The 14,688-nt window shown below is 29.6% G+C and overlaps 5 protein-coding genes across 9 annotated transcripts; 3 read left to right on the top strand and 2 right to left on the bottom strand.

Moving 5' to 3' along the window:
• Nucleotides 1-765: 765 nt before the first annotated feature.
• On the bottom strand, nt 766-4,815 carry LOC124948175 (vam6/Vps39-like protein). Its single transcript, XM_047491453.1, has 11 exons — nt 4,277-4,815; nt 3,978-4,151; nt 3,634-3,889; nt 3,327-3,559; nt 3,000-3,244; nt 2,467-2,898; nt 2,080-2,397; nt 1,592-2,018; nt 1,405-1,512; nt 965-1,289; nt 766-888 (listed from the first exon to the last, which is right to left on the bottom strand). The coding sequence occupies exons 1-11, from the start codon at nt 4,344-4,346 to the stop codon at nt 825-827; spliced, it is 2,652 nt and encodes an 883-aa protein (XP_047347409.1). The 5' UTR covers nt 4,347-4,815; the 3' UTR covers nt 766-824.
• A 680-nt stretch (nt 4,816-5,495) lies between these two features.
• Nucleotides 5,496-6,845, top strand: LOC124948200 (N-alpha-acetyltransferase 38, NatC auxiliary subunit). 2 transcript variants are annotated; one of them, XM_047491509.1, is made up of 2 exons: nt 5,496-6,008; nt 6,111-6,845. In XM_047491509.1, the coding sequence occupies exons 1-2, from the start codon at nt 5,961-5,963 to the stop codon at nt 6,351-6,353; spliced, it is 291 nt and encodes a 96-aa protein (XP_047347465.1). In that variant the 5' UTR covers nt 5,496-5,960; the 3' UTR covers nt 6,354-6,845. The 2 variants fall into 2 exon arrangements, with proteins under 2 accessions (XP_047347465.1, XP_047347466.1); XM_047491510.1 differs by having other exon boundaries at nt 5,506-5,996.
• On the bottom strand, nt 6,022-8,177 carry LOC124948197. 2 transcript variants are annotated; one of them, XM_047491504.1, is made up of 5 exons: nt 7,760-8,173; nt 7,353-7,630; nt 7,043-7,242; nt 6,847-6,970; nt 6,022-6,760 (listed from the first exon to the last, which is right to left on the bottom strand). In XM_047491504.1, exons 2-5 carry the CDS (start codon nt 7,425-7,427, stop codon nt 6,545-6,547), a joined length of 615 nt encoding a protein of 204 aa, XP_047347460.1. In that variant the 5' UTR covers nt 7,428-7,630; nt 7,760-8,173; the 3' UTR covers nt 6,022-6,544. The 2 variants fall into 2 exon arrangements, with proteins under 2 accessions (XP_047347460.1, XP_047347461.1); XM_047491505.1 differs by lacking the exon at nt 7,353-7,630 and having other exon boundaries at nt 7,760-8,177.
• Nucleotides 7,602-9,211, top strand: LOC124948199 (transmembrane protein 50A). The gene is made up of 4 exons (XM_047491508.1): nt 7,602-7,944; nt 8,122-8,228; nt 8,379-8,539; nt 8,614-9,211. Exons 1-4 carry the CDS (start codon nt 7,846-7,848, stop codon nt 8,715-8,717), a joined length of 471 nt encoding a protein of 156 aa, XP_047347464.1. The 5' UTR covers nt 7,602-7,845; the 3' UTR covers nt 8,718-9,211.
• A 572-nt stretch (nt 9,212-9,783) lies between these two features.
• Nucleotides 9,784-14,583, top strand: LOC124948174 (hypoxia up-regulated protein 1). 3 transcript variants are annotated; one of them, XM_047491450.1, is made up of 9 exons: nt 9,784-9,837; nt 10,150-10,287; nt 10,426-11,386; nt 11,505-11,767; nt 11,858-11,991; nt 12,173-12,411; nt 12,489-12,774; nt 12,876-13,305; nt 13,399-14,583. In XM_047491450.1, the coding sequence occupies exons 1-9, from the start codon at nt 9,799-9,801 to the stop codon at nt 13,762-13,764; spliced, it is 2,856 nt and encodes a 951-aa protein (XP_047347406.1). In that variant the 5' UTR covers nt 9,784-9,798; the 3' UTR covers nt 13,765-14,583. The 3 variants fall into 3 exon arrangements, with proteins under 3 accessions (XP_047347406.1, XP_047347407.1, XP_047347408.1); XM_047491451.1 differs by having other exon boundaries at nt 12,173-12,366; XM_047491452.1 differs by having other exon boundaries at nt 9,789-9,971.
• The last annotated feature ends 105 nt before the right edge of the window (nt 14,584-14,688 follow it).

Here is a 14,688-nt window from a genome sequence, read left to right on the forward strand (position 1 = left end):
AAATTACATTTCAATGTGCGTCTACAAAAATCGGAAACCGGTAAGAAGCATTCAGACCGGTAGAAGCATCCGTACTTGTATGTATGTACCTGCGTGCTTATTCGTGCAGGCGTAGGAATACAAGATACCGTCTATGACATCATCGGCCCTGTTTATAACACATTCTGGATCGGGCACGCCCCATCTTCTATATATTTCTTGTTATCTTAACTTTTATAATTTCTTTCTTTAAACATTTATGATCGATCAATATTTATCATTTATCATTATTTCTATAGACGTCGTAAGAAACATTTGTACTTGCTGCTTCATAAAATCAAATTCGTGCCACGCAGTTTTATTTCTAGTTACGTACGTTTTCAAATATCTATCTTGTTATTATTATTTTTCAAAAATAAATATAAGACAAATAGTAAATACAATTTCAACGAAAATTTTAAAGATTAATTATTCTTAATAAATTCAATTAATATTTTCTTTTTTGGCTTAGAATAGAAAAATGGGAATATATATATAAATATATTTAAATGTAACTAAATAAAAAATGCCAAGTAGTACTTGAAAGTATTAATTATTCATCTCTCTCTCTCTCTCTCTCTCTCTCTCTCTCTCTCTCTCTCTCTCTCTCTCTCTCTCTCTCGCTCATCCATTTTAATGCATTACTATTAATTATACAATATCGTACAACATATTATTAATACATTGTGATTGGTACTTAGTACTTATGAATATGTTGAAAAGAATAGGATATTAGAGACCTTTTGGTTGATAAAAAAAGAGCATGTTTACATATATATACATAGCAATGTTGGTAAAATATTTATTCATCCTTTACGATCTTGGCACGAATAATGCACGATGTCGCCATTGGGATACCTTGCGAATGCACTATAAAAAATAATAATATATAGCATCTTTTTAGATTCATAATGTATGAATCCAAGTTATAGAAAATAATACAAACCTCTGGTTTCCAAATCTTTTTTTACATACTGGACATATATTAAATTCTGTCATAAGGACACTCTGTGACTCATAATGCATGCGTTGTTCTTGTACTTGCAAATGTTCTGCATAAAGTAAGCCTTTCAAAACTTGAGTTTTACGTCTTGTGTTTAAATTATTCTGAAGACTAACTTCTAGAAAACGTTTTATTCTACCAATCGGTACTGTATCTGGTAGGATTTCTAAAGCTTTTAAAGGATTTATTTTAGAAGCATGTTCTTCGAGTAAACGTAATGCCATTTCTGGATCCGGTTGTGCCTTACGTTGTATCTTTGTATTACAACCTGCGAAGCAGTGAAATATTTTTCATTAGATGACATAATCAAAACGTTTATGGAGCACAAAGAAAAAATGAAAATTAAAAAAATAATATATCCGAAAATAGAAATAATAACATACCAGCCATTAGAGCTCCTGCATCATCGGGTTTTAATAATTGATTAATAAGCATTACGTAAACCTCATCTGCTCCCTCAGATTTTTTTTGTTTATCCGTTTTCTCTTCATCTTTGTAAAGCCATAATTATTGTTATTAATAGATAAATAATTTTTTTGTTTTTGTTTTTACCAAGAATCGCGTACTTACTATGATACCTTTCATATACGTTATTGCAATATTCTATTGCACGTGGTATATCATTTAAGAGATTAATATATATTGATATAGCTTGTTGATGACGTCCAAGCCTTCCTAAAATAATTGCACGTTCTTCGAATAAACAGTCAAATGGGAAATGTACCAATATCGTCTCTGGCGTATAATACGCAGATTTTTCCAAAAATTGTTGTAGTTTTTGTCTAATGTGCTGAGATATTTCTTTCTCAGCGGGCGTTGCATTCTCATTCATAGAAGCTAGACTTTTCTCCTTATATTGGTGTATTAAAACATTGTGAAATAATGGATTTGTATCTTCCCATACACGCACCACATGTTCCAAGTACGTTATAACTAAATTTTTGTGACAACGTAAAAGATAATCCAACACCTTTGGTCTAGGTAAATGCTCGACTTCCTAAAAATAGACAACGGATGTCAGTAAGATCTGAAGAAATTGTATAAAATGAATAACATACTTGTATATCTTCCATAAAGATTCTAAGTCCTTGTTCAGGATCTTCTTCCAAAACCCAACCTGCGAATTTAAGAATTAAATCCATATGATCTTTGCCAAGATGCTGCAAATATTGGATAGTTCTTTCGGTTCCCTTTAAACTAGAATCGTTCTCTTTGGCATGCTTTTCCAATAGCTCTAAAGCTTTCCTATGTTGTCCTTTCGTTTGATATAATATAATAAGTTCTGGATATTTCTGATGTATAAGTAATGTCTTTTCAGCTTCTGCCAAGTGACAATGATTTAATCTTAGTAAAGGTGCTACTAATGCATCGGTCGTCTGTAAAATCGTTAATTTTTTTTTTATATATTTGAAGAAAATTGAATAAATATTATATTTTCTTCATACCTGTAAATAACATTTGAGTAGAGTAGTATCTATGATCTTTAACAATTGCTCAGTAGCCACAGCAGTAAGATTTTTTTCACTCTCCATTACATTTTTCTCCTTATTATTATCCTTATCTTTTGTTTTTGTATCACCTATTAATTTGTATCTGACATCGGTTAGAAAAATTATTAAAGCACGTAAACCTTTTTCCAAATCATGATTTGGAAGTTTCGGTAAGTTTGCCGATGAATCGCCGAGATCCTGGCTGCTAGTTGATGGCGTTACTAAGTCAGGAAATAATCTGATTACCTCATAAGGATCAGTCCCAAGTTCTAAAAATAAATCCATAGCTTCTTGAAATTTTTTATTATAAAACAAATGATGCGCATATAAAGTTTGTATTTTATAGGTTTGTTTCACCTTCTCCTCTTCTATAATATCTGATAAGCTCTAAAAGAATGTATAATAAATATTACTCTATAATAATAATTCTTAAATTCAATTTAAAAAAAGGACATTGAGAAGGAGATAAATACAATGTTTATACATACTGTTAATTTTAATGCTAATTGAAATTGATTTTGTTCAAGTAAGGTTCTAATTTGTTGTGTTGCATCAACAGCCGTCACGCACCATACACTACTGATGGATGCTACAAAGACTTTGCCTTGTTTACATCTACATATAAGTCTAGCTTTATTTAAATCCTTTATTGTTTGAATGTGTAAGCAACCTTCCAAAGTATATACTTCTAATCTGTCATGTACAATGCCAAGTAAGTAAGGATCATCCCATGCTAAAATAATTTAATAATGTAAACAAGAGAATTTTCTTTTTGAGCTCATTCCTCGTATCTCGTATTAAATAAAAATTCTTACCTATGACGCTTGGAGTATCTGGCCATTTGATAGGATTATGTTGAATTAATTCTCCTTTTGTATCCATAACAATGGAATGAGAATCTTTACCCAATACAAAAGAATTATCTGATAATTTAGTAACACTGGGCTCCGGTGATTTTCCAGTAGGAAATAGTTCCTTAGGTTTGTCATTTAAATCAAAAATTGTATAAGACAAACCACGGAATCCTAATATCAGAGTTTCTCCGCACCTATATATAAAAATATTATAATTAAATAATATAAATGTTAAGGATTTTTCTATGAGATCAATAAATATTAATACCATGATAATTCACGTGGTATGTCGGGTACTGTTAATTCAAAATTTTTACATTCCTCAAATTTCTTGCCTTTCCAATGATATAATTGTAATTTACGCTTTACAACAACGCATAAGCGCACAACGATATCTTTCTCATCCGTTGAACTTTTTGTTCTTTGAATGTCTAAAGCGAATAACGTTGCTCCCTTTGTTTTTTGCAACTGGCAGATTAGTTGGAAATTCACTGAATTAAGATCATGAATAGAAACTATACCATCTGTACAAAGAGATTATTTATTTTATGACAAAATTTGGACTTGTCAATTTTATACAAAATAAACGATTTAAAACCGAGAAAGTATTACCTGTAAGTAAAATTAACAAATTATAGTCTGTCACAACAGCCATTTGAGTAATACGTTTTTTGTTAAAATTTTTACTATGACGTAATAATTCTAACTTGTGAGTTTCATCCAATTTTGAAGGAACATTATACATGAAAATTTGTCCTTCTCTTGTTCCAATCAATAAGTTGTCATCTGAAATATAAAATACTGGAATCGCACAATGTCGGGAGAAAATTTAAACATTATTTGTTTAGCTATATCAGAAATATATGCAAACAATAAATAATCATTGTATTTATGAAAAGTTTCTTACATACCATATGCAATCATAGATTCTATTTGCACTGTTATATTCATTATAGGCATATTTTTATATGCTTCGTGCATTTTGATTGTATAAAATATATATATATATATATTTACAAAATGTATATTATTTTTTTCCTTAGAATATAAATGAATGGTAGGAGGGCAAAACAAAAAGTATCATCTAAAATTAAAAACTGAACTAAGTATAAGAATACTTGCTATTCGTCATGAATTTTTGCGTGTATTTAAAAAGGATGCAGAACGTAGTCACTCGCAAATGTAATAAGTTCAATATTCCTTTCGGATTAAAAAATGGGACGACGTATAGTCAAACGTAATCTCCGATCTGCCTAGAACGCCCATCTAACAAACGTCAGATTACATTGACGAGTGCGTGGAACATCTAGACATATTCTGTGACTTAACTGAATGATAGAACAAGAACTATACTCTAGTCAAATTTATCAATTTCATTGTACATAAATTGAAATTGTTCGATTCAATTAGGATTACCTATCCAATAAGAGGATATTCTTATTTAACGAGAATGCGATAAGAATATATGTCTAGTAAATATAAAAGCATAACATCAGTTAAAGCTCTTTGATATAATTGGAATAGGATCGAATGAAATTATTAAAAAGTGGACAAATTTTTTTCGTAGATGATGATTACATGAAGAAGTGTTGGAGAAAAAATTTATTTTCTATGATAGTAGAGAATATTAGAAAACTGTATATACATTTTGACACACAATAATATTTCATCCAAATAAATAGCATGTAACACCATTAAGGCTGGTCATCGTGGCTTTTTCGAACTTTTAAAAAAGCTTTACTTTCTTTGAAAAAAATCGTGTCAAAGAATGGTACTTTTTCGGGGACATAATTTATGCATACAAATAAAGATTTTTTAAAAATTCGGAAAAATCACATACTCATTTAAATTTTCATCTTTAAAATGAGACGTTATTCATCAAAATAGGTCAAGAATTTCTCTTGGACTAGCTGTCAATATAAACGCTATTATCGATATTTCTTGTGAAAAAAAAAAAAAAAAAGAAAAAAAGAAAGAAAAAAAAGCTCGTATAGCAGCGTCCTCTTCGAGAGTGAATAATATAGATTAGATGAAATTTTTAAATCATTTAAACTATAATAAACTTAAGACTGATGTATTAGGTTTACAGTTACAGAACTTGTAGTTCACAATTTACTCGTACCTGTCGCTGAAGTCGCATACACTACGAAACGAAAAGTAGTGAAAAGCTTTAAACGTTATATTTTCAATAGTCTATTGTTTTCATTCGAATGAAAAAACATTTCAGTAAAATAGTACCATTAAAATTTGTTAAATAAATAAATGATTTAAATGAGATTATAATTAAGATCGTAGAAATTACTAATAAGATTATATTAATTCGAAAAGAAACTAATCAGGTTGACCATTTTTTTCATACTGAAGTTAGGTATAAACTTGTGATTGTTCAATTTCGAGAAAATGCTTTCGAGTTAATCGTGAACGCATGTACTTTCACGTATTATAGTTTCTTTTGGCTAAAGCAAAATATGATATTGTCAAAATCACGACCTATGATTTAATTTGGGAAAATTGGTAAACATCTGATGTTATTTAATATTATAATTTAGTAAAATAACTATTGTAACGTGAAAGAAGGAATACAGTCGCATAAATATGTCAAAAGAAGAATATGTTCATGGAAATGGAGAGGTAGTTAATTATGTAAATAAATAAATTAATTGATTAATGATCTATATATTGCTAATATTCGTAATATTTCGTTATTTGGACATATCTTCTGTGATTAATTCGTAATATTATTAGACTTTAGATAGCGAGGAATCACCTGCGAAACAAAAATTAAGGGGATGGCTGAATCGACATTTGCGAATTAAAATGACAGATGGTAGAGTATTAACAGGTGCATTTCTCTGCACCGATCGAGATGCTAATGTAATTTTGGGATCATGTATAGAATTTTTATCTGAAGATCACACAGAAGCAAGAGCTCTTGGATTAGTAATGGTACCTGGTCGACACATTGTGACAATTCACTTAGATGTTTGAATAATTCTTTTTAAAATATCATGTAAATAATGCGTTATTATCATTATTACAATAATACAGTAAAATCATACCCCATTATTTCTCTATCTTCCACATTATAGACATCTTACGCTTTTTCCAATTATACAATAATATAATTTTATAATTTTCATCTTCATAGGAATATTCCTCCGACAAGTTATTTATATTTTTCAAGATTCCTTAGTATTTATTATACATTCTTGTTGTATATAAAAATATTCTTTTTCTAATTCTTGATTATTATATATCTCTTTCTCTACATTTTTAATTGCATCATGTATTCTTTGACTGAGGGTAGAACATAAGCTGTTCATTCCATATGTGTAACATATGTCGGTAGTTGAATCAGCCATTTTACGTACAAGCTCCATAAAACTAATAAGTTGCTAAAAGATAAAACAATTAAAAGAACTTATAAAATATGATCATAATTAAGTGCAAAGTATTTATTAAATAAATTTAAACATCTTACAATAAGCGTTTCTTTTTTATCCTGTGTTTCTCCTCTAATTTGAACTATTGCATCCCCATGCAAATCGGCAAATTCATTTTCTATACTATCTTTGTGAAGATTTATTAATTTTATTAATAACGTCCTAAAAGAAAACTTTTCTAGATATTATTACTATATAAAAACTTCACGTTATACGACTTATCATTATGTTCACCTGTACTCTACACTTGCAGCTTCTATGGCTGTATATATAATGGTTAAAAGTTCAGAGGCATTATTTACTGCATTTAAAGTTGACTGATTTATCATATAATTATATGTCAAGGTATTTACATCCGGTAACTTTAATTTATATTCTTCCGTAATCTTTGATTCATTTTTCGATGAACATTTGACAAAGAACGAGCTGAAGCACTATGTATGAAAAAAAAAAAAAAAAAAAAAAAGAAAAAGAGTGTTATTAATATTGCATATGTAATAAAAAATATCTTAATAATAATCATTACAAAATAAATAATTTATACCATAATAGGTACTGTTTTCCTGAATAAAGATTTAAATATCGAACAAAATGTCATTTTCGTTAAACTCGCACTCATTATTTCGAGCGTCAAATGATCTTACAATCTTCACATGTCACGATCTCGCTATGATATTCCTAAATTCCATATATTGTATACATCTCTATATATGCGTTTGTACTTATTCAGAAAGACGATCGTTGAAAACAATGAAGTTCGTTCTTCCAGTGATTTAAAATTCAAGCTTACCATCGTTTATCATTTTCTAAACGGTTTATTCCCTGAAGTTTATTTCAAAAAAAATGCAATAAAAATAGGTGGCGTATGTTTAGAAGAATCGTAAAAGCAGATGTCGTATTTCTTTTCTTGATCATTTATCGTTTATAGCTTGAGAAACTTTTTGCTATTACCTTTAATCCTTGTTGATATGTCACTTTAGGTTAGTTATTACTCGTCAGAATAAAGTTCTACGTCGAGTAAACAAGAGTCGAAAAAAATGACATCGTGCCTAGAAAATGTACAAATTCCAACGTGCGTGTGGTTTGAGGGAGTCGAAAAACGAAATGCATTAGTATCGATGTTGGCTAGTACATTGGTAAACTTAATAATTTCTAATTATTACTGGGAAATGTGACATTTTTTTTTAACCATTCGCTATATGTTTATTTCTTTTCTTTTTATTTTTTTTCTTTTTTCTTTTTTCTGTATATCGTACAATACCAATTTATTTCATATTGATTGTTTATTTATTATCCGTCAAATGTTGTTGCAGTTTTTTGTAGGATGGTGGTTTATAATAGACGCTCATGCAAAGTATCCTGCAGAGATGGTAACTGCTTATCACGTTTGTGGAATATTTGGTACAATATCTTTATTTATGTAAGTTCGATTAAATTGATTAAGAGTAACGAAACAGAAAATCTGTTATCAAAAATAATATTCGCGAATTATTGTTGGTAAAATTTTAATTAGACTCTTATAATTGGACATCTACAACACAATATGAAATATAAATTGTTTTTAATACAGGGTCAATTCTGTGTCGAATGCTCAAATAAGAGGAGATGATTATAATGGCGGACGTCTAGGAGTCAGGGGAGCAAGAAGTTGGTTATTCGTTGGCTTTGTCATAGGCTTCGCCGCAGTTATTGCAGCCTGTTGGATCTTATTTGCAGATTTCGTAGCTCTAAGTAAATAATAATAGAAAAAAAGCTAAGTAAATAATAATAGAAATAAAGCTTATATATAAAGAAATATTTTTTAGGTGCTGGACATTACTGGCCTGGAATAGGATTATTCTTACAAAATGTATTTATATTCTTGGGATCTATGACATATAAATTTGGTCGAACCGAAGATCAGTATTAGCGGAATTGTTTTTATAAAATTCTACAAAAGTTACACAAAGGATTGCTTTTAAATATTAATATACTTATATTTTCAAAATATAGTAGCAAATGTGGTAGTATAAATATTTCAACTTCATTTGAATTGATTTAAATCTCATAAATACTCATCGATTAGAATATTTAAAAATACTAGAATTGACAATTATTTGCTTCTATCTAAAGTTTTGCATATAGTCATACGATAATAATATCATTAACAGTATATACATTGAAAATTGCAATCCAAAGATATTATAAAGAATAATTAAACGATCTTAATGTTTCACATAATATTTAAGTGAATATAAAAGTGTTATCATTTTTTATTTATAAATAATTACATTGAAGTGCACGCACTAGTGTGCACACAATTAAATGTAAAGATATATCCTGATAGATTTTCGTAACCATTTTAATAATATAAAAGTGTTATGTAATTGTAAAACATAAGAAGATTATAGAGTTTCAATATTGCACAGGTTATTTTTACCTGCTCTGTGCGGTCTCCCTCTAAATTTAATAATAATAATAATTACTAAGTTGTCTGGAATTCAGTCTGAATGTTTGCTTTTTCTAATAAAGATCTTATTAATTTAAATTTCATTTTACGTAAATAATAAATGCTTTCATAACGACGTTAATAATTTGTATTTACACAAAGTAATCTAATTTTTTTCTTTAATTCTCTATGTGTCCTATTTCATGCCATGAATGATTTCTTTCGTTAATCCAGAATTATAAGTGTGTGTGTGTGTGTGTGTGTGTGTGTATACATGTGAGTTATCTAACTTTTCTTTTTTTTCCCCTTATTTTCATCGATTTATATACACTTTGATGTGCAAAAAATATATATATATATATATATATTGAGGCATCTATAAATTTATAAAAGAGAAAAAACGCCGTAGCTCGTTTCTGATAGACCAACACTTTATTTTTTAAATTTCACTCGTCATTTCTTATCGCGCCTAATCAGTTTTGATTTGACAACGCGGCCCAATAGAATATCAACTTCAAAGAGTCTTTAACCAATGGTATTATGCCACACAAACACATGGTCCATGCAGCTATCGCGAAAACTCGCGAGTGGGTTGTTTTTTGTTAGTTTAAAACGTTTGTTGTTAATTAAAGTTTGTGATGTTCTCAAGATTTGTGCGTTCCTAATGATATAAAAATAACATTTCTCCTTTTTTTTTTTTGTATAAAATTTTCTTAAGAACAAAAAAAATAAAAAGTAAGAAGGTAGTTCCAGCACGTAACATTTCTAGTTCAGATGCTGTTTTAGCCTGCCGGTAGTCATAACCAAATTGAATAGCAAAGCAGTTTTCCTCGTGCTCATATACGTCGGTACTTCGTGGTTAACGTTAACAAAGATTCTTTAATAATTTTATATTTTTTTATACTGCACATAGATGGAAATCACATGTGTAAGGATGTCAGGAATAACGCTATTTCTAGTCATAATTGCTGCTTTTATTGGTCAAAGTGAAGAAATAGCTGTCATGAGCATTGATATTGGCAGCGAATGGATGAAAGTTGCTATCGTTTCGGTACGTTAAATTAATTAATTAATACGTTACTATACTCATATCTTTAATAATTAATTCTAAGCTAATACATATTTTAGAGATATATTATTTGATACGATATAAGAATAGAATTATTAAAAATCTTGATTATTTTTGTAGCCAGGTGTACCTATGGAAATAGCTCTGAATAAAGAGTCAAAAAGAAAAACACCCGTAACAATATCATTTCGAGATGGAGAACGGACATTTGGCGAAGATGCACAAATTGTAGGACTTAGATTTCCACAAAACTCTTTCTCTTATATATTAGATCTTTTAGGAAAATCTATAGATAATCCAATGGTTAAACTCTATTCCAAGAGATTTCCTTATCATGATATTATAGCTGACGATGAACGCCAGACAATAGCATTCAAACTCTATGAAAATATTACTCATACGCCAGAGGAATTACTTGCACAGATACTTCACAGAGGAAAAGAATTTGCAGAAATTTCTGCTGGACAAAAAATTAATGAAGCAGTGATCACCGTACCAGGATATTTCAATCAAGCTGAAAGAAGAGCTTTGTTACAAGCGGCTGAACTTGCAGAAATCAAAGTATTACAACTTATCAATGACTATACCGCAGTCGCATTGAATTATGGTATATTTCGTAGAAAGGAAATTAATGATTCTGCTCAATACGTAATGTTTTATGATATGGGAGCCAGCAGTACAACGGCAACAGTGGTCAGTTATCAAAATGTTAAAACAAAGGAAAAAGGATTTGTTGAAACTAATCCTCATGTTAACATATTGGGTGTAGGGTATGATCGTACCCTTGGAGGATTAGAAATGCAGATCAGATTGCAAAACTATTTGGCGAAAGAGTTTGACGCTTTAAATAAAACTCCAAATTCAATATTTAATAGTCCAAGAGCAATGGCAAAACTCTTCAAAGAAGCTGGACGCGTTAAAAATGTACTTAGTGCCAATGCCGATCATTTTGCACAAATTGAGGGCTTGATAGACGATTATGATTTTCGATTACAAGTCACCAGAGAAACTTTGGAAAATATTTGTTCTGATTTATTTGAACGCGTGTCAAATCCTATAAAAAATGCCCTGGAGACTTCAGGTAAATTTTATTGAATATGTAAGCGAATGAATCATTATTCGTTTCATTGACAAATTTTATTGATAAGCCTCTAACAGGTATTTATTATATGTAAAAACAATATTGTACATTATTTCAGCATTGACAATGGATGTAATATCTCAAGTAGTTTTGGTGGGAGCTGGTACACGTATGCCAAAAATACAAGAAAAGTTGATGGAATATGTAAAAACGGACTTATCCAAGAACATGAATACCGATGAATCCGCTGCATTAGGAGCCGTTTATAAGGCGGCAGATCTCAGTCAAGGTTTTAAAGTAACAAAATTTATAACAAAAGATGCGGTTTTGTTTCCTATTCAAATTGTATTCGATAGAAATGCCGATGGCAGAATAAAACAGGTAATAACTTAAAAATTCATCATTTTTATTTCTATTTTTGAATATTGCAATCTAATCATACACACACACATGCACGCACATTGTCTACAGGTTAGAAGAACTCTTTTTAATAAAATGAATGCTTATCCGCAAAAAAAGATTATTACATTTAACAAACATACTGAAGATTTCGAATTTCATGTAAACTATGCTGAGTTAGATTATTTACCCGTTAACGAAATGAAGTAAGTACATACACATAATCCACGTGATGTGTATTTTCTTTTTTCTTTTTCTCTCTTTTTTTTTTTTTTTTTTTTTTTTTTTTTTTTTTTCCTTTTAAAATTTAACGTTAAAACGTTTTTAACATGAGGGATTTAATGAGGAATTATTATTAAAGAAAACTTCTTATTTATATGATTACAGTGCCGTCGGAAATTTGAACTTATCAACTATAAAATTAACAGGTGTGGCTGAAGCTTTAGAAAAGCATGCCAAAGAAGGAGCTGAAAGTAAAGGAATAAAAGCTCATTTCAATATGGATGAAAGTGGTTTACTTAATTTAGTAAATGTAGAATTGGTGTCGGAAAAAACAGGAACCAGTGCTGAAGAAGAAGAGGGTACATTTTCAATGCTTGGCTCAACCATTAGTAAACTCTTTGCTGGTCTGTGTTTAAAGACTCTGCAAAAAATGATGATACGAATATCCAAGCCTTTGAACATATTTATCCTTATTTCCCAGGTTCTGACAATAAAGAGAGAATTGAAAAAAATGAAGAATCAGCAAAAGAAGATATTAAGGGGGGGATACACGAAGAGCATGATTATCCAGATGGTCACAAAGAGACAGAATCTCAGAGTAAAAATCAGACCAAGTTAAATGAAGACAAGACAGGGAACAAGACAGAGAAAACTGAGAAGGAAAAGAAGCCTATTACAGTAACGATAAAGGAACCTATTAAAGCAGAAGAGATCAAATTAGGTTCAAAGACATTAGACGAAAAGAAATTTTCTAAATCGGTTGAAAAGTAATTATGAAAAACAATATTTCTATAATTAAATTTAATATTAATGTTACGAGTGTATTATTCGTATCCACAGTTTAGAACAATGGTACTTATTTTTACAGGATTCATTATCTCGATCAACATGATCGAGAAAAAGCACGGCGCGAGACAGCTTTAAATAATCTTGAATCATTTGTGATCGACGCACAACAAAAATTAGAAACGGAGGATTATGCTGCAGCAGCAACTTCTGGAGAAGCAGGGAAAATATTAAAAGCATGTACAGAAATTTCTGAATGGCTGTATGAAGATGGTTTTGATGCAACTGCCGAAATATATGAAGAAAAGTTAATGTCATTGCAAAAGTTGACAAATGATGTATATGAAAGAGTTTATGAACATAAAGAACGGCCGGAAGTTCTCAAAGGAGTGGTGTCTATATTGAACGGAAGTAAAATATTTTTGCAGAATATGCGTAACTTAAGTCTAACTAATGACATTTTCACACAAATAGAGATTGAAACATTGGAAAAAGTGATCAACGAGACAAAGGTATGTATAATAGTAACAATAATATCTTCTTCGTTTCTTTGCCAATGATTATTTTACGAATTTATATGTTAATTTATATGTTCATTTATCTAGGAATATTATGATACAATTGTAAAGTCATTTGCCGAAACACCTTTATACGAGCCGGTGAAATATAAAGTTCGCGATATTGCAAATAAAATGGCACTACTCGATAGAGAAGTTAAATATCTTGTAAATAAGGCAAAAATCTGGAGACCAAAACCAGAAACAACGAATCACACGGAAAATAAAACTGATCAAGCATTAAATGCAACACAATTACCAGACGTGGAATCAACGGCCGTTCCCGATGTTGATATTCAGTCAGAACAATCAAATACAGATGGGGTAACAGAGGATACGTTAATTTTGCCAGAAAATGATAATACGAAAACGAACAATGAACGAGATCAAGAGGAAATACATCAAGAACTTTAAAATATAATTTATTTTCAATGTGTGAAGTTTCATTAATGATCGGGTACATATCGATCAATAACAACTTAGGCAAATCACCACTGTGTAGGACAATTTTACGAATGTATTTAACGAATCAAATACGAATATCTACTGCGGCGTCTATATAAATTAATTTAAAAAGATTTTCGATTCAATTATTTAGATGTTTTTACAACAAATTATAATTATTATCATATTACCATGAAGCGCAATCAAGTGCAGCATTGTCAAGCAAAAAAAGACATTACACTATTATTTTATCAAGTGCCAAGTCTAAGTTGGCTTTAAAGCTAATATATGTTATCTATTTTGTTCTGGTTGATTTAATAATAATAATAATAATAATAATAATAATAATAATAAGAATAATAAGAATAATAAGAATAATAATAATAAGAATAATAATAATAATAATAATAATTGTTTTACCAAATATTTAAAAGAAATGACAAATAGCTGCATGTTCAACAATTTATTGCATTTGTTTTGTAATTATAAAGCAAGTATGATAAAACAATTTATAAAAAAAAAAATGTTAAATAAAATGTTCTAATGGAGTGTGTGTATGGGCCGTCGTCTCATGCAGGTAACTGGTTCTATCGTATATATACGAATTAACACACATAATAAGTATTTGTGTGCGTGAGAGAGAGAGAGAGAGAGAGAGAAAGAGAGGTAATGCTCCAAGGTATTAATTTGTGATATGAGATGACATGTATGTGCATTATTTAAGAAATAATTTTGTACGTAACTTATCTTCTACAATACAATAGACCTACCTTCTACAATTTCAATGAATTATGGCACAAGAATGTTTGAACAAAAAAGAAAAAAAAAAAAAAAAAAAAAAAAAAAAAAAAAAAAAAAAAAGAAAAAAGAAAAAGAAAAAAGAAAAGAAATGAA

The sequence above is a fragment of the Vespa velutina genome, chromosome 3 (genome assembly GCF_912470025.1).
Source record: "Vespa velutina chromosome 3, iVesVel2.1, whole genome shotgun sequence".
Classification (NCBI taxonomy): domain Eukaryota; kingdom Metazoa; phylum Arthropoda; class Insecta; order Hymenoptera; family Vespidae; genus Vespa; species Vespa velutina.